This window comes from Rattus norvegicus, chromosome 1, assembly GCF_036323735.1.
Source record: "Rattus norvegicus strain BN/NHsdMcwi chromosome 1, GRCr8, whole genome shotgun sequence".
In the NCBI taxonomy this organism is placed as follows: domain Eukaryota; kingdom Metazoa; phylum Chordata; class Mammalia; order Rodentia; family Muridae; genus Rattus; species Rattus norvegicus.
In genome coordinates, this window is record NC_086019.1 from 172,284,332 (window position 1) to 172,302,822 (window position 18,491).

The window sequence follows — 18,491 nt, forward strand, 5'->3', positions numbered from 1 at the left end:
GTTAAAGCTATGACACTCAGGATCTCCTCTGCTTCCTTGAGTTTTTATCTGCAGCTCTGTTCTGATCCTCATCTTATCAATACAGGCTCTCCTTACACTTCTATCCACCCTCCTCTGGAAGCTTTCGAACTCTACTGCAGCCTCTTAACCCTTTGAAGCCATTCTATAACCAATATACAAACCTATAAATATATTTACTGTGTGGTATGCAATGTAGGACTTCAATATGTTCCAAAATCTTAGGAGTCATATGGAAGCACTATTGCATTTAAACTGAATCAAGTCAAAACTCAAAAAGAAAAACTGAATAGAAAAACAAAATGGCAAGCATGGGATGTGACTGTCTACCATTATTTTGTAAAAACAAACAAGAAACAATTAACATGTACACATACCAGTGTTTTTAGACCACTGGAACTGTCAGGCGGATCATTCATGAATGAGCTTAGACGGACTGTTTCTAGCAACAGGAGTGGAGAGGATAGTGGAGAGACTTTTGAGAAGTAGTTTGTATTTACTGCATTTCCTGCTGGAATTTCTTTTGTGGTGAGTAAAAAACAAGATTTGTAAAGTGGAAAATGAAATTCATGGAAATTAATGGAAAAGGCATTAGGAACACACCTGAAATTCCAGCATTCTAGGGGCAGAAGGATTCTAAGTCCCAAGTCCAAGGTCAGCTTGAACCACACATGAAACCCCATCTTTAAAAATACAGGAGGGGAAAAAGAGGGAGGGAGAGAGAGAGAGAGAGAGAGAGAGAGAGAGAGTCAGTCCTCCTCTCTCTGCACAAAACTGCACAGAAACAAATGAATGAGAAGCTGGAATCTAAATTTCGTATTTTAATAACCAGAGTATAACTTACAATATGACAGAGATTCTATGAGGTCAAAATGAGTGGGTGGAGGGCGGTCAGAAAATATGAATCAATGACAATGAAACAAAGACAAGATCCGTGGTCTCTGAGCGTGTTTCTCAGAGTGGTATTCCCTGTCACCAGCATCAAAGACCCAGAGGGCCTGTAGAGAAGCACATTACCAGACCCCACCACAGACACCCACACCTTCAGGGTGGTACAGAAATACAGATGTCTTTGTATTAGTCTAGGAAATTCTCAAAAGGGTTAGAGTTAGCTGATCTTTCCTGCTGAGTATTGAAATTAAAGAAAAACAGCATACTCCATCCTGCAGGATAGTCAATGAGAATGCAGAGGGTACCTGGAAGAGAAGGGGGGACAAGAGACACAAAGAAGGACGCCAAGACAAGAATCTGATCAAGGTGACAAATTTATTTTTTCCGAAGGCTGAATTTATACCATAGCAGGGGTAACAGAGGGAGGGGGAAGTGGGAAGCATCTATGCAAGCCAAGGACACAGTACTCTTGTGGTCATCTAATGTCAACAGGATGTTGGTTTTTCAGAAAGGTCACAAGTTTGTCATATCATAAGTCAGCAGGATGTTGGATTCTCAAAAAGGTCACAGGTTTGTCATATCACTGGGCATCCTGCCCACCAGATTTGTATTAGTCTTCTGCAGCTGGCTGGGGATTTTCCATGAACCCAGTCATACTATAATATTAACATCAACAATGGAGGGTTTTAAGGGCATCGCTCCCAACAACAGCAGGTACAAGGTCACTCTGACCTTCCTGTTGACCCTCAAAAGCAGGAGATGGAGTCCTCATGGAAAGATGCAGCATTCTTGTTCTCAAGAATGAAACGTTGACTGTAAGGATTCCACACAGAGCCAGTATTGTTTTGTTTTTTAAAAAGTCATTCCTGTAGGCTTCCCACATAATCCATTTGCTTCTTCACAACTCACTATTGTCAGTTCAAACCAGTATGTAAGTGTCTAACTGTGCTTCCTATTTCTTCCCTCTAAAATCTTAATTGTGTCAGGCTAACTCTTGGATCTGGGAAGTCCCTGTGGGGATGCCAGTAGAGCCTTCTACTCCTACATCTCATGCACACCAAATCATGGCAACGTCATACCCAGGAGGGCAGATGCCATGGTCCTCTTGTTCCAGCAATGAGAGCTGTGTGGGAAGATAATAATAAAGGTTTCCCTGGACCTGTTTTGACAGAAGAGAGAAAGTAGGTGTGGATGACCACAGATCACTCAACTACTGTAATTTCAGGGAAGCCCGGATGAGTGAGACCTTGTGTTCTGTGAGCTCCAGTGTTCTGACAGCAGAAGAGCAGAGGAGGAGAGAAAACTCCCCTTCAGTCTGAAGATAAAATCTGTATCATGGGCAGCAAGTTTCAAGCTTTGAAGTGTGTGCATATCACCTGAGCTCTTAATGAACTACAGATTGGAATCATGAAATCTGCCTTGCTCAGCACAAGCTTGTGGGGAGTGTTTCTGCATGCCCTGAGTCATTTCTGCTCACAGGGAAATGTGGGTGTCCTTCTCCAGACAAACACCATGGATAAACAAATGATCAAACCAAACCCAGACACTATTGCAGATGTCAAGAAGTGCTTCCTAACAGGAGCCTGAGATAGCTGTCTCCTGAGAGGCTCTGTCAGAGCCTGACAAATACAGAGGCAGATGCTCACAGCCAACCATTGGACTGAGTGCCAGGTCCCCAATGGAGGAGTTAGGGAAAGAACTGAAGGAGCCAAAGGGGTTTCCAACCCCATAGGAAGAACAACAATATCAATCAACCAGACCCCACCAGAGCTACCAGGGACTAAACCACTGACCAAAGAGTACACATGGAGGGATCCATGGCTCCAGCCACATATGTAGCAGAGGATGGTCTTATCTGGCATCAATGGGAGGGGAGTCCCTTAGTCTTGTGAAGGCTTGATGCCCCAGTGTAAGGGAATGCCAGGGCAGTGAGTTGGGAGTGGGTGGGTGGGGGAGCACCTCTAGAAGAAGGGGAAAGGGAAAATGGGATAGGGGGTTTAAGGAGGGGAAACCAGGAAAGGGAATAACATTTGAAATATAAATAAATAAAATATCCAATTTTAAAAAACCAAATGGTCAATAAAGAACACATCCTTCACAGGCATGGGAGCTGTCCCATAGAGATTGCACATCGCAGTAATTTGAACACTAGTTGATGAAAAATGAGAAAATCAATGTATAAAGATTATTGAAGAAAGTGACAGAGAGCAGATATAAACTGTCACCAAAAAATAGAGCTAAGAATATGATTTCATGTGTGTGTGTGTATACGTGCCTGTGCATGCATGGGTGTCTGTGAGTATGTGTGCGTATGCATACATGTATGCATATCTGTGTATTTGTGTGTGCATGTATGTGTGCACATGATACCACTTTGTGCATATGAAAGGTAAGAGGACACTTGCTATAGGAGGTTCTTTCCTTCCATCATGTGTGTTTTGGTGACCAAACTCAAGTAGGTTATCACACTTCATGGCCAATACATTTTACACACTGAGCCATCTTACTGGCTCAACGTCTAAGAATATCTAAAAAGCTATGGAGCAATGATTTTACAAAAGGCAATCACAAAATAGATAAATGCTCATAGCCAATATTACATAACAATAAAAAAGATAAAAATAACAAAATTGGGGTTTAAAGGAAATTAATTTTTAAAAATCAAAATACAGTGTCATAGGACAGGTTAGCAGAATAGTTGTGGGAAGGTGTAGCTAGAGAGAGACCAGAAATGTCAGACTCAGTTAAACAAGAATCAAAAGAACTTAAAATAACTCAGGTGAAAAATACACTCAGCCAAATGTGATGGAGATGGAGGAGGAAGGGTCAGAAGCAGCTGCTGATCACATTTGAGGCCAGCCAGGGCTACAGGAAAGCCATGAGAGAAAGGAGCGAAGAGAAGATACAGACCGCAGAGGATAGAAAGCCGTTGTTTTTCTAGTTCTAAGTCTGACATGGATTTTTCTGGTTTCGGTGGTGAGTAATACATAAAGCTACACTGGAGAGTAAAAGTGTAAAATGCCCAGGCAGCTCAGCAGCTTCAGAATGGCTGACCATGTAGAATTTCATTGAGCTACATAGATGTTGGGTCTTGTGAATTTAACCAAGTGATAGTTTTACTTGCATTTTTTAATAATAAAGTTTTAATTAAAACTACAGACTTCTGGAACTACAAAAGGGGTCCAGCACATCCCTAGAAAAGGGGAAAGTAATGGAAGGATTGACTCATAATGGGATCTGAGTAGTGTCTCACATAATATGAGGGAAGGGAGACAGAAAGGTAAGGATCCTGAAACGGCACCCAGCACAGAAGCGTTCCTAACACTTACACACCGTTTCATCAAGGGTACTGTGATGGCTGTACTGGGAACATTTTATTTTTATTTTTATTTTTATTTCCCTTTTTCTTTTTTCTTTCATTCTTTTTCTTTTTCAAAAGCAGTGTCTAATTATGTTTCTCATCAAACCATCCCCAAATCCTGGGCTCAAGGAACCCTCCTTCCTCATCTTGAGGAAGGTGCTGAGCGCTGCGTTAACTCACTAATAGTCTCATTATAGCTGATCTTCGATTGTCTCTAATGAAGTAACATTCCCGCCAACACACAGTCATCATCACCCCGACCTTTTATACAGAACAATCCTATTCTCTCTCAGTAAAGACAAGTAAATTTCAAAGAATGAAAAGACATCAGAACCAGCATTAAAATTAGGATTTTCTTTATGTTTTCTCTTGTTTTTATATTTTGTGTGTTTGGTTCTATTTGTGTTTGAACATTTGATTTTGAAAATGGAGTTGATTTTTTTTGTGCTATGTAACTTTATTAATATCATTTATTTAAAAACTTGAAATTCTAATACAATTTCTTTTTTATTTTTTTTATTAACTTGAGTATTTCTTATATACATTTCGAGTGTTATTCCCTTTCCCGGTTTCCGGGCAAACATCCCCCTCCCCCCTCCCCTTCCTTATCGGTGTTCCAGTTGATTTTTATGTAGCCCAGACTGATCTAGAATTTATGGTTCTCCTATTTTGACCTTCAAAGTGCTAGGATTATTAACTTCTATGATTGCCAGCTAGTTTTGTTTCCTTCATTTGTTTAATTTGTCCTAGTTTATTTTTTATGTATTTTTTCTTTTTTTCCCTCTGTGGGATGGGGTCTCTTTATTAGTCCTTTGTGTTTACACTTCCCAGTAGTTGTTCACATCTCTCTATTCCTTATCTATGGCCTTTGCAATAGCTGCAAAACAAAATTGATTTCTGCTCTGTCACATTTTATACTAGAAGCATCCAACTCGCATAGAAGCTGACTGTGCATTTTCCCAGAGTGGGTTTATGTGGTGCATTCCAGAACAAGCTGTATATCTATGTGCTCAAGCTGTGGTTCCTTTTTTAGAGCATAATACATTTTCTGTTTGCTTGAAAAGTACCTTTGTACTATTTGCTTTTTTATTTTATTTTTCTTGGATATTTTATGTATTTACATTTCAAATGTTATCCCCTTTCTCCCCTCTCCATATCCCTTTCCCCATCCCTCTGCTTCTATGAGGATGTTCCCACTCCCACCCACCCACTATTCCAATTTAGTACCTTTCTTAAAATTTTCAAATCGTGCCTCTGTATTAGAAGTCCAATAGTTATCACTTTCTTCTGTTGGGAAAGGAAATACACACACACACACACACACACACACACACACACACACACACACACACACACACACGCACGCACGATAACACATGAGCAGTTTTGAGAGAAGGCAGGAAAGAATAGTTAACACACTGGAAAAGATGGAGTGGGGCATAAGATCTAACTTGATGGTCCTGACCTCTCCCAGAATGAAAAAAATAAACATAAAAAATGTCAAATGCTTTCATAGTTATCCCTGCTTCCTATATGACATTCTAGGAGATACCAATAGGATCACCAAAACCCAGCCCCGAAAACAGCAAACAGACCCAGCATGGGATAAGTCAACCAAGGAAAGTTCATCACAGCAGGTCTCCACCTCCCTTGGCTGCTTCACAATAGGTTCTGTGTCCAAGCGTGCCTTTATGAGGAAAGTAGGTCATGGAAAAGATGGTGCTAAGATCTGACGCCATTCACATCACTAGGAGATGATCTCAGATACTGCAGAGCAGACAGCTAGGAGCCAGAATGCAAATATAACAGAAACCTCTGGTGCCCAAACAGGCTCTTCAGAGCCTGTGAACTGTCCTAGATATCAGTGTTGTTCTTGCTGCCCCACAACTGTTCTTTCCAGTCAGATTCTCCTGCAGACAAGCCTCATCAGAACCAAGGACTGTGACGCTCTGAATCTCTGGTTTCTCCTTAAAGGTTAATACCACATACTTTATTATCATCAGCTGCTAACCAAGCTCATTCAACTTTAGATACACACACCACTTCATAACATAAGTATCTTCCCATCTGCATAGTTAATTGGGTCCTATGTCACCAGTCTGGAGGTTAAATGTGTCAGAATAAAGGTGCAAAGCTCTCTGCTTGATCTTTGTGACATGCAGGGACAAACACTTAGCACTGAAGTTCTCAATCATGGTCCATTAGGCCTGATCTATCTACTGAGCCAAGCCAATGCCCTGGTACAAGCATTTTACAACCAGTCTGTCCATGGGGGATATCATCAGAGTCCTCTTCCATTTCAGCAATGACATGGCCCACAATTGCCCCTTCCTTACCCTCAGGAGTATAAAAGAGGTTCTGATAGGAATAGTAGGTTTTTTGTTTTTGTTTGTTTGTATCTTACTAGAGTCTAATAATTCTCTGGAATGCAGAAGAGGTTGCAGCCTTGAATGTTCATCAGGCCATCTGGTAGACATTCACATTGGTGATGTAGAGGAAGCTCAGCAAGCCGTGGGAAACCAGTGAGGATGCCATCGAGCACAAGCCACACAAAGCCAACACCAACACCATGTGCTTTAAAACAGCTAGGACATCCAAATAGAACTCTTGCAAAATGGACACAGTTTCCCACTATGTCCCACTTACGATTGCATGTCAATGCTGCTTCCTAGCAAAGAACCTGTGGCCTTCACATGTACCATGGCATGCCCACAAGTCTACATACACACAAATAATAAATAAATTCAACTTTAAGATTTTAAATATATAATAAGAAGATCACTCATTTTATCAGGTACTCTTTGAAGAGTCTAACACACCAACATAAAATTGCCAAGCATATTAGCATAAAGAATTAGGTGTTTATTGAAGAATGGCCTTATTGGCAACACTGTAACAATGATCAGTATGTCAATAATAAAAAGTGGATCAATACACTGTGAATCATATGTTTCAGAATAATATACCTCTTTACAAAACAATTGACTACAATATTAAAAAAGAATAATGCAATTTGTTTCCAAACATAAAGGTATCAAGATGTCTAACAAAAAAAAAGTACTCTGTTTTCATCACCTTCAAAATCCATAGACATCAAAAGCATGATTAAGAAAAAAAACACCTAGTTCATCGACAAATCATCCTGTGTGTAAAGCCACTTTTCTTTGCCATAATTTCAACACAGCCCTTTTCATCTCCTTGTTCCTCAGGCTGTAGATTAGTGGATTCAGCAGAGGGGTGAGCAGTGTGTATGCCAATGACATCAGTTTCTTGGTGTCTGGTGAATACCTGGATTTGGGCTGCAGATAAGTTATACTGGCTGTGCCATAGAAGAGGGTGACAGAGGTGAGATGAGAGGCACATGTGGAAAGGGCCTTCTGCCTCCCTGTAGTGGATGGCATCCTCAGGATGGCAAAGAGAATTCGAGTATAAGACAAGAGTATTAACAGGAAGGGAACCATGACAATCAAAATGGTGCCCGTGAAAGCATAGACTTCAAACAGGAAGGTGTCTGCACATGCGAGTTCCAGTACAGGAGGAGTCTCACAGAAGAGATGGTTAATTTCCTTGTGGCCACAGTAGGGGAAGCTAAACACCCATGTGGTCTGCACAGTAGCTACCATGATCCCTGATACCCATGAGAACATAACTAATTTTACAAAGACCCTTTTGCTCATAATCACTGGGTAGGATAGAGGATGGCAGATTGCAGCAAATCGATCATAGGCCATTGCTCCAAGGAGGAAACACTCAGTCCCACCAAAGAGAAGAATGAAGTACATCTGTGCAAAACAGCCCCCAAAAGAAATGGTTGCTTTCTCGGTGGTCAGTACTACCAACATTTCAGGCGTGATGGCTGCACTGAAACTCATTTCCACCACAGATAAGTTCTGCAGGAACAGGTACATGGGGATGTGCAGGCTCTGGTCCAGGAGGATGACAGTGACAATGGTGGCATTTCCCACCAGGGTTACCAGATAAATAACTAGGAAAGCCCCAAACATCTGCCCTTGGAGTTCAGGAAAGGCAGAGAAGCCCAAGAGGATAAACTCAGCCACGGAGCTGTCATTCTGCCCCCTTGATGCAATAATGGAGCCCTGTGCTGTTTTTAGAGGCATAAAATATAAGAAAGGAGTCTTGATCTCAGGTCCAGCCTGCATTCACCCCAGGAGTTATAGCAGATTATAATAAAAGGAGACCATCCCCTCAAAAACACTCATTGTCAATTTGGATAACAGTTATACATTTGCACAAATTAATCTTTCAAATATAAAAGAAACGAAGAATTCTATATTAAAAATATATTCTGAAATATATAAAATACTGTCATTTTCTATTGCAAGTTATACAGTAGTATGACAATTAAATATAATCTAAAGTAAAGATAAATTACATGTTTCTAGGTGTTTTCACAATAGGTATTATTTATTTCACTTAAATTTACTTCAGTTAAATACAAAATTTAAAGCCCTCAAAATTAAAATGTAAGAAATCAAATAGACTTTAAAAGTTATCCACAAAATGTTTATAACCTAATATGCATGTTTTAAAATTAAATATGTATTGAAAATATTTATTACATTCAAAGTAAAAATGAATGAAGTAGTTTAAACAGTTAAATTTTTCCATATTTTATAGGAACAAACAAAGCAGGTATTTGTCAAATGTAACTTTATTAGGTGACATTCACATATATTTGAATTGGTTTCAGATTTCTTCCTAACTTAGAGCAACTAGGCTCTATTAGAATGAGCCTGGATACTGCACTTTTAGGGATAGATGTCCAAGTATCTTCCTTGTGACCCTTGTAGATATTTCTAAGTCCATTAAGGTCACTTTGGATTGATTTGAGAGTTTCTACTCAACCCTCTTTGTCATGTTCTTCCTTCTCTCCAGGCCGCTATTCATGCAGAAGTCCATAAAAAAATATTAATTGCTCTGCAAGTTCGGATTAACTACCATTTCCAAGGTTTTGTGTGGCCACAAACACAGAACCCCAAGGTCAAGAGAAGCTAAGTGTGCTGCATAAAATTGGCATGCCCCTGACCAAATGCAAGAGCAAACACTGCCTCCTACAGACCATACCGCTACCTCATACACTCACCTCTATTTGACCCTGGTATTACCAACTGACATTTATTTTCATATGTAAAATCCTAACTTCTAGAGCAGAATAAACAGAGAGCAAGGGCTATGTTCATCCTACACACAGTGCCTACAACCATTCTTGGTTCATAAGAGTCATTAATACAATATTTTGATAATACAAGACTTAGAAACATCTAGACTTTATCTTTAATTCATAATATGCATAAAAGGGAAGCCAGCCAGAATATATTACAGTGGGAAAACAATTGGGAAGTTTCGAGGTATGGAACGGGGGACGGAGCAGAGCGAAAGTAATGGTTCTAACCTCAGGATGCTGCAATGGAAGAACCCCTGATTCAGAAAGACAAAGGTGCAAGACTGACGTCCCCTACTCACAGATCCTGATCATGCCATAGGACGAGAATGGAGCCCACAGACCTGTGTGGAATGTTCTGAAATCCAGAGCAAAGTCATTCAGGAGAGATGAGGAGATCAGGAGCACAGACAGACAGCATTAGCAGTAGACTAACACAACATCACTGCAGATCTGAAAAGCATTAGGAAACAAAGTTCATTTATTATTAATTTGGACCATATTTACATATCTAAGCCTGAAGCAACCCCAATGCTCACACATACTTGGCTTTGAAAATTTGTCTCTTCAAATTGGAAAAATAGACTCTACTGACCAAGACTCAAATTTCTTTCCAACAGCACAAATATAGCAATGCATACTCAACTTTAAACATATCAAACTGACCAGGTTTTAACATTACACAGACTGAGCAGGTTGTATTTAATGTGTTTAGGATTACACATGTGTGTGCATGTGTGCAACAGCAGTAAAAGAAAAAGAGGCCATGGATGTTAAAGAGGGGAAGAAGGTGAGAGGGTAAGGGGAAAGGAGACATTATGTGATCATATTACGATCTCAAAGGGTAAAAAAATAAAAAAAATAGGAAACATTTATGGGACTCAGAAAAATTCTTCATGAAATAAAATTATCTTTAATAACCTTAGGAAGCCTATAACTGCCAACAACTCAGTGTATATTTCAAAACAACTAATAAAGATTTGAGATGTTCCAGAGCAAGATAAGTGTCTGAGGGCTGGAGAGATGCCTCAATGGTTAAGAGTACTTGCCCCTCTTCCAGAGAAGCAACACTTCCAGGTTTGGTCACCAGCATCCACAATAAAAGGGTCACAGACACCTATAACTCCAGTTCCAGGAGAACAAATGCCTTCTGTCCTCCATGGGCTCCTACACTCATAGGCACAAAAACACAAACACACATACACACACAGACACACACACACATATACTCACACACATGTATATGCACACACACATGCAAATATGCATTCATATATAAAAATTAAATTTTTTTCTAAAAAGATATAAATATATGAGGCAACATGAATGCCAACTGTCCTAATCTAATCATTATACATTGCATACAACTATAGAAATATGACTCTGTACCTCATAGATGTGAAATAATTGTGAAAAATGAAAGACAAACAAACACACACTAAAAGGCCAAAGTTTCCACAAGGGAAAAAAACTATCATAAAAGTTGTGGGAATTTCTAACCCCAAGAAGCCTGTATAAAGAACACACATTCCAGTTACAATCATAAGCTGTGTGCCTAAATTGGGCAGATCTAGCACTATGTTAACTTATTCCCCAGGTCTGAGACCATTTGTTATTTGCAGTTTTTCCTGGCCATATGGCTCCATCATGGCTTGCTTCTCCTCTTCTGTCTCCTTATCTCCTACTCCCTCTCCTCCCTCACTCTCCCAAACCTCCAGTCCCACTTTTCCCCTCCACTGCCCAATCACAGGCTCTAGCCTTTATTGACCAGATAGAATGGGGAGAAGTTTCACAGGATATCACCTGATTGATGGAGTCAACCCCTCTGGAGGAAGCAGAATTAACATCAGAATACAAACAGCATCAGTGAAACCCACAACACAAGTGGCCAAAAAATAACTAGGAATGGCCACTCAATTATTAAAAGACTCTAGTGTTCTTAAATAACTCTCCAACAGGTAATAGGCAGGTAGATCTTGCCTTATACTTCAGCCAGCCCACTGAGAAAAGTAAATATTAGACCAAGCAACTTAGTCACAAACTTTTAGGATTTGATGTTTAGTTATGCACAAAGTACTTATTCCTTAAATTGTTGTCTACTTGCCTGTCACAAAACAAAGAAGACATGAGCAGACACGAAAACAAAATTCTACTGATGATGTAAACAACTGAGCTCTACATTGTGACCCCTGAGCACTGGGGTGGCCCTTCCACAGCATCTCCAGCCATTGGTGATATGAACTGTGAACTTTCTAACAGTCACACAATGCAAGCAGAGGCTGTACTTTCTTACCTCATGACTGACTCTAGGATTTTCATACATTATCAACTGTTTTAATAGTAATCAAAACCCACTGATTCATGGTTTAGTGATTCAGTGCTGATTTTATAACATTAGATGATACCAGTTCTGTGCCTTAGAGAGACAGTCCCTGAACAACTTGGAATCAACCTCATATTTGATATAATGACTCAAGGGGCTGTGAGTTGGCCCTCCAAGGGGAACACTCTGGAGAACAGATGTGGAGCATCACTCCCTTGAGTGTCTGTGAGGAATAAACTCCCCTTACAGGAGAGATCTGAATTCACACTAGCACTCTCAGAAAGAGATGAGAGCAAAGACTGGATGATACTGTAAACAGGAAAACAGTTAGGGGCAGGATGAGAGTGTGCTCTAGAGGGAGGGAATTTGATGAAAGAACAGTTTGGGCAACAAACCAGGTAAATTTAAGACTCTGTATAAAAAGCATTCAGGCTCCCATGCCCAGAACATTCCTTTTTCTAGAAAGAAAACAGAATCATTAAAATTAAAAATGAAAAAAAAAAGTACATCATTACACTTGATCTCAGAAATTTTTTTAAAAATAGTATTTTTATTGATTCTTTGGGAATTTCACATCATACACCTCAGTCACACACATTTCCTCAGTCCTTTCATGTCCGCCCTCTCCTCATCCCTGTGACTTCCCACCACCAATGAACTTTATTTTAACTGCAATACTTTCTGGAGCATGGTCAGACTCCCAGCGGCCTCTCTTTAAAGAAAACTGAGTCTTTCTCCACCTGTAACTCCACCAGAAGCCATCATTTGTTGAGGGAGAGCTAAACTTCAGCATCTTTATCACAAGTATTTAGGAGTTCTCCTTAATGGCTTCCTTTTTAGGCTGTTATTTTGGGGGTTGGGGTGGAGTTAGGCTAGGGGTTTGTCCCAGAAGCCTTCCATGTCCCCCTTTCTCAACTGTATATCTGCAGTCAATATGACTGCTGTAGTAGCCTTCTTGCTCTTTACACTCAGCTGGAGCTCAGATCAGGGGCTTCCTCATGGTTTCTGAGGAGAACACAGACCACAAACATGGTCCCTTGCTATAGTAAGACCACAAATAAGATCCTCAGAGGCAGCCCAGACCACAGGCATCACCATGGCTTCAGGTGGTAACACAGGCCCTTCACATCAATATGGCCGTTGGAAACAGCATGGCCCACAGACATCAAAATTTTTCAGGATGCAGAACAGACTGCAGACATCCTTCTGCACAACCTTCAGTGGTAATACAAGCCATGACCCAGGAACATCAACACGGCTGCGGCAGAGGTCACAGACATCTGCATGGTATTGGGTGAGAATATGGGCTATGGATATCAACTATGCCCCTAGTCACATCACGATCACTCACCCATACAGGGCCCTCAGTGGCAACATGGACCACAGTGGTCCTCCAAGGATGTCCGATCCTGAAAGTGAACCACTCCTTATCTTTGACCTCCATCCAGAACCAGAGTGATCTGGCCAAGCAACGTGTTCAGGAGATGAGTGTTCAGGAGATGAGTGTGAATCTTCCTAAGACCTAGTTCGCTACACGTCACTCCACTAACCCCATTAGGCAAGATGTTCCACCGCTGACTTCAGCCCTCTCTCACACCTATCACCTCCATCATGACGCACCTCTAGTTCCACCTCTCTCCTCAGCCCACACACTGCTATGCTATTCCATCACACATTCATTCATTGAAGAGGCACCTGCCGATCTGTGCACCCAGCAAAGCAGGAATGGAGGGCTCTGTCGCCCTGTCCACACTCCCATGAGGGAGAGAGGCTGACAGGAGCCTGATATAGCTGGCTTCTTAGAGGCTCTGTCAGAGCCTGACAAATACAGAGGCAGATGCTCACAGCCAACCATTGGACTGAGAACTGGGTCCCTGATGGAGGAGTTAGAGAAAAGACTGAAAGAAGGTGAAGGGCTTTGCGGCCCCATAGGAAAAATAACAATATCAACCAGACCTCCCAGAGCTCCCAGAGACTAAAACACCAAACCAAAGAGTACACTTGGAGCGACCCATGACTCCAGCTGCATATGAGCAGAGGATGGCCTTGTCCAGCATCAGTGGAAGGAGAGGCTCTTGGTCCTATGAAAGCTCGAGGACCCAGTCTAGGAAAATACCAGGGCAAGGGAGCAGGAGGGAGTGTGTGGTGGGGAATGGGGAGCACCCTCATAGATGCAGGGGGAGGGAAGATGGGATAGGTTTTCCCTGAGGGGAAACAGGGAAAGAGGGTAACATTTGAAATGTAAATGAAAAAAATATACAAAAAAAGAAAAGTGTTAATAATCACATAAGCATGTATGTGAATCAGGATCTTGGGTTATAGTCTATTCTGACCTGAAGAGTAATAGATCATTCACTCTGCCCAGAAAAGCTTGGGCTCCACTGACTTTCTGGTGCAGTCTTTACAGACTTGTAATGATGTCCTTATCAAGGCTGCCCTTTTCTACAGATTTCTAGCAGAAAGATTCTCAGGTTCCCTAAGCTTGCAACTATAGCTGGGGATGACAGAGATATATTCTCCCTGACCTATGCTCCATGTGAAGCGGACCGCACATCCTGAGCAAAGAGGTTTTCAATCTCATAGTTCAATCCAGGGTCCCTTCCAAAATCACTCACTGAGGTAGGGTGGCATGCCCAGGCACACACCATGCCTTCAAGATTTCCACTATTCCTACACTGAATTTTTCCATGGGAACATGTATTCCCTAGGACCTTCTACTGTTGGAAACAAGCAAAGGAAACTTACCCTAAATACTGCCATTTCGTTTTGGGACTCCATTTAATCATAGGGAGAAATTAAGTCCAAGGATCCAGGCCCTAGGGCAACTGGGGATTTCCCTATAGCTAAACAGCTTCTGTCATAAACAGTTGTCTGAGGCAAGCCATCTCTGAGACAATGTGAAAGGAGACAGTTGTTGGAAACCAGTCATCTCAAGGACAATTTCTCCTTCTTGCTGGCAGGGTCAAGCAAGTTTATGTTCCCAGGAAATACCTATCCCAACCCTCCAAACAGTTTCTTAATTGGCTGTTAACCAATAGAGAATATAGAAATTGCCATTACCTAAACCAAGGTGCATAATTTATAAAAGTATATAACCAATGTACTGGTATATAAATACAATATTGGTATATAAATAGTATAAATGATGTTTTGTTTGATTAATAATTGATGTTACTATTATTACCCACCATATGTAAGTTTTGCCCTAATTAACTACATGCAGCTGACCCACTCCTTTGACCCCTTGTCACTCTGAGCTCTGGACCTAATGTCTAAGAGAATGAATTAAGGACCTCGAAGCCTCGAAGGTGCTCCAGCTACAGCCAAGTCTCCAATAAGCACTCCTTCAATTAACCCATGATGTGAAAATAAATTGGATAACAATGCAGAGCTCCCCACCCCACCCCCTCACTTTCTGCTCCTACCCTTTAAAAATGTTGTACAATGTCCTTCTCCCTTCAAGGACTCGGTTCAGATCCCAAGCTGGCTGCCTCCCTGAGGGCTCAGAAACTAAAGCTTTTGGTTTTTGAGCTTCCATATCTGAAGTGAGTTTTTCCTGCTTCCACTCCGAACCCAACATTATGTCTGCAGGTCATAGTTGTGTAGAATTATGGTGTGTGCCCTTTCCACAACTATGTGATACCTCGGTGAAAATGAGCTAATTCCAGGTACGTTGTAAAGCACAATGGTGAGTAATAATAACATCAATTATTAATCAACCAAAAATATCATTTATATGACAATAGCCAAGACGTGGAGAAATAAATACAGACTCTAAGAAGTAAGTGACTGCAGTAAGTAAGGGGCTGACTGTGCTTCCTATGTCTTCATTTCTTCCCCCTAAAAATCTAAATTGTGTCAGGCTAACTCTTAGGTCTGGGAAATCCCTGTGGGGATGCCAGCAGAACCTTCAACTCCTACATCTCATGTACACCAAACCATGGCAACATCATGCCCTGCAGGGGCAGACATCATGGTCCTCTTCTTCCAGTGAGGAGAGCTGTGTGGGAAGATTATAATAAAGGTTTCCTGGACCTGTTTTGACAGAAGAGAGAAAGTAGGTGTGGATGACTACAGATCACTCAACTACTATAATTTCAGGGAAGCCTGGATGAGTGAGCTCTTGTGTTCTGTGAACTCCAGTGTTCTGACATTACAAAAACTAAAGATGAAATCTGAATCATAGGGCAGCAAATTTCAAGCTTCAAATTGTGTGCACATCCCCCTGAGCTCCTAATACGGTAAAGATTGGAATCATGAAATTTGCCTGGCACAACACTGAGTGACAAGTTGGTGGGGAACATTTCTACAGGTCCTGAGTCATTCCTGCTTACAGGGAAATGTGGGTTCCCTTTTCCAGACAGACACCAGAGATAAGCAAATGCTTAAGGAAAAACATGGGAGCTGACCCAAAGAGATCACATACTCTAGTACCAATATATTAAATTATCAAAGTCCAAACTTAAGATATATATACTATATTAATATATTTTTAAATACGAAAAGTAACCTAGTCTATGATTATAATGTGAGAATCTAGGAATTCAAATGGATTTTTTGGCTCCTTCTTGGAATGGATTTTCTCTCTAGATAAATCTCACCATTCTATTGGTCTTCTGATGCTCTAGACAGGAGTGGTGCTCAGTGGGCTCTATATCAGCCTGAAGTAAACAGATACATGTGCACAGTGTTTCTGCTATGATGTTTATTGCTTGCTTTGTGGTATTGCAATTAAACCTTCAGACTAGTGCATGTTAAACAAGGATTCTATCATTAAGGGACAAACATCCTCTCATTAAGTGACATCCTCAGCCTTTGTATTCTTGGGATGAGTCTCATTTTGTATACATCTCACAGTACTGTAAAACACATGTACCCCAGGAAGATCTTGAATTCTGAGTTTTCCTGCATTGTCCATGACAATGCGGGGATTAAAAGCATGCACCACTTCAGTCAGCATCTATAACACCTACTTAAGTATGTAAATAAAATTTATTCAGTCATCTTTGAGTAATGTATCACATAAAAATGAAATCATCAAGGATGAATGGAAATTGGTGGCTGGCATGACTCAGGGTGGGGGTGTCTTTAGGATATTCCAAAGACTTAGGATTTGAGAAGCACCAGAGTCTAAAGGGGTGACTTTAGCTGAGTTTTCAAGCAGTGAACATATGGTACCTAATGAGACCACCTCCTATAGTCAGGCAAGACACCAATGGAGAGATAAGGACTCCAACCCACCCTCAAAATTCTTGAAGAAAATTTTGTCCTGTCTATAAGAAAGGAAGGGTCTTGAATTCCATTCTAGTCATCTTCCTGCCTGTCTCTGTACCAATACCATGCTGTTTTTGTCACTATTGCTCTATAGCACAGCTTGAGGTCAGAAATAGTGATTTGTCCCAGAAATTCTTTTCTTGTTGAGAATAGTCTTTGCTATCCTGGGGTTTTTGTTATTCCAGATGAATTTGAGAATTGCTCCTGCTCTCTCTGAAGAATTGAGCTGGAATTTGATAGGAATTGCATTGAATCTGTAGATTGCTTTTGGTGAGATGGCCATTTTTACTATGTTGATCCTACAAATCCATGAGCATCAACTGGCGGTTGGCATGTAGAAGGATACAGTTGATCCATTCTTATTTCTGTGTACAAAGCTCAAGTCCAAGGAACTCAAGGGCCTCACATAAAACCAGATATGATGAATCTAATAGAAGAGAAAATGGGACAGGGCCTTGAACACATCAGCATAGGGGAAAATTTCCTGGACAGAACACAATGGCCCAACCTCTAAGATCAACAATTGGCAAATGGGACTCCATAAAATTGAAAAACTAATGTAAGGCAAAGGACACTGTCAATAGGAATAAATGGCAACCTAAAGAATTAGGGGAAGATCTTTACCAACCCTACATCCTATAGATAACTAATGTTGAAAATATACAAAGAACTCAAGAAGTTAGACTCCAGGGAACCAAATAACCCTATTTTTTAAAATGGGGTACAGAGCTACATAGAGAATTCTCAACTGAGGAATATAGAATGACCGAGAAGCACCTAAAGAAATGTTCAACATCCTTAGTCATCAGGGAAATGCAAATCAAAATGGCCCTGAGATTCCACCTCACTCCAATAAGAATGACTAAGATCAAAAACTCAGGTGAGAGCTGATACTGATGCCAAGAAGTGCTTGTTGACAGGAGCTTGGTATGGCTGTTCCCTGAGAGGCTCTTCCAGCATCTCACTAATACAGATGCAGATACTCACAGCCAACCATTGGACTGAACCTGGAGACTCCAATGGAAGAGCTAGGGGAAGGACTGAAGGAACAGAAGGGGAGTGCAATCTCATAGGAAGAACAATATCAACTAACCAGAACACCCAGAGCTCCAAGGGACTAAACCACCAACCACAGTGTGTACCTGGAAGAATCCATGGCTCCAGCTACATATGTAGCAGAGGATGAATAAATCTGGCATCAATGATAGGGAAGGCCCTTGGTCCTGTGGAAGCTTGATGCCCCAGCTTAAGGGGATTCCAGAACGGTGAGACAGGAGTGGGTCAGTGGGTGGAAGGAGCACACTCATAGAGGCAAAGAGGAGAAGGGATGGGGGATTTGTGGAGGGGAAACTGGGAAGGGGGACAACATCTGAAATATAAATAATTAAGATAACCAAAAAAAGTTGAGTAATACAAGAAGGAAAGAAAGAAAGAAAGAAAGA

At 41.0% G+C, this 18,491-nt stretch overlaps 1 protein-coding gene across 1 annotated transcript; it reads right to left on the reverse strand.

The window, feature by feature from the left end:
* Positions 1-7,407: 7,407 nt before the first annotated feature.
* On the reverse strand, positions 7,408-8,388 carry Or10a3 (olfactory receptor family 10 subfamily A member 3). The gene has a single exon (NM_001000224.1). The coding sequence runs from the start codon at positions 8,386-8,388 to the stop codon at positions 7,408-7,410; it is 981 nt and encodes a 326-aa protein (NP_001000224.1).
* Between the last annotated feature and the right edge of the window lie 10,103 nt (positions 8,389-18,491).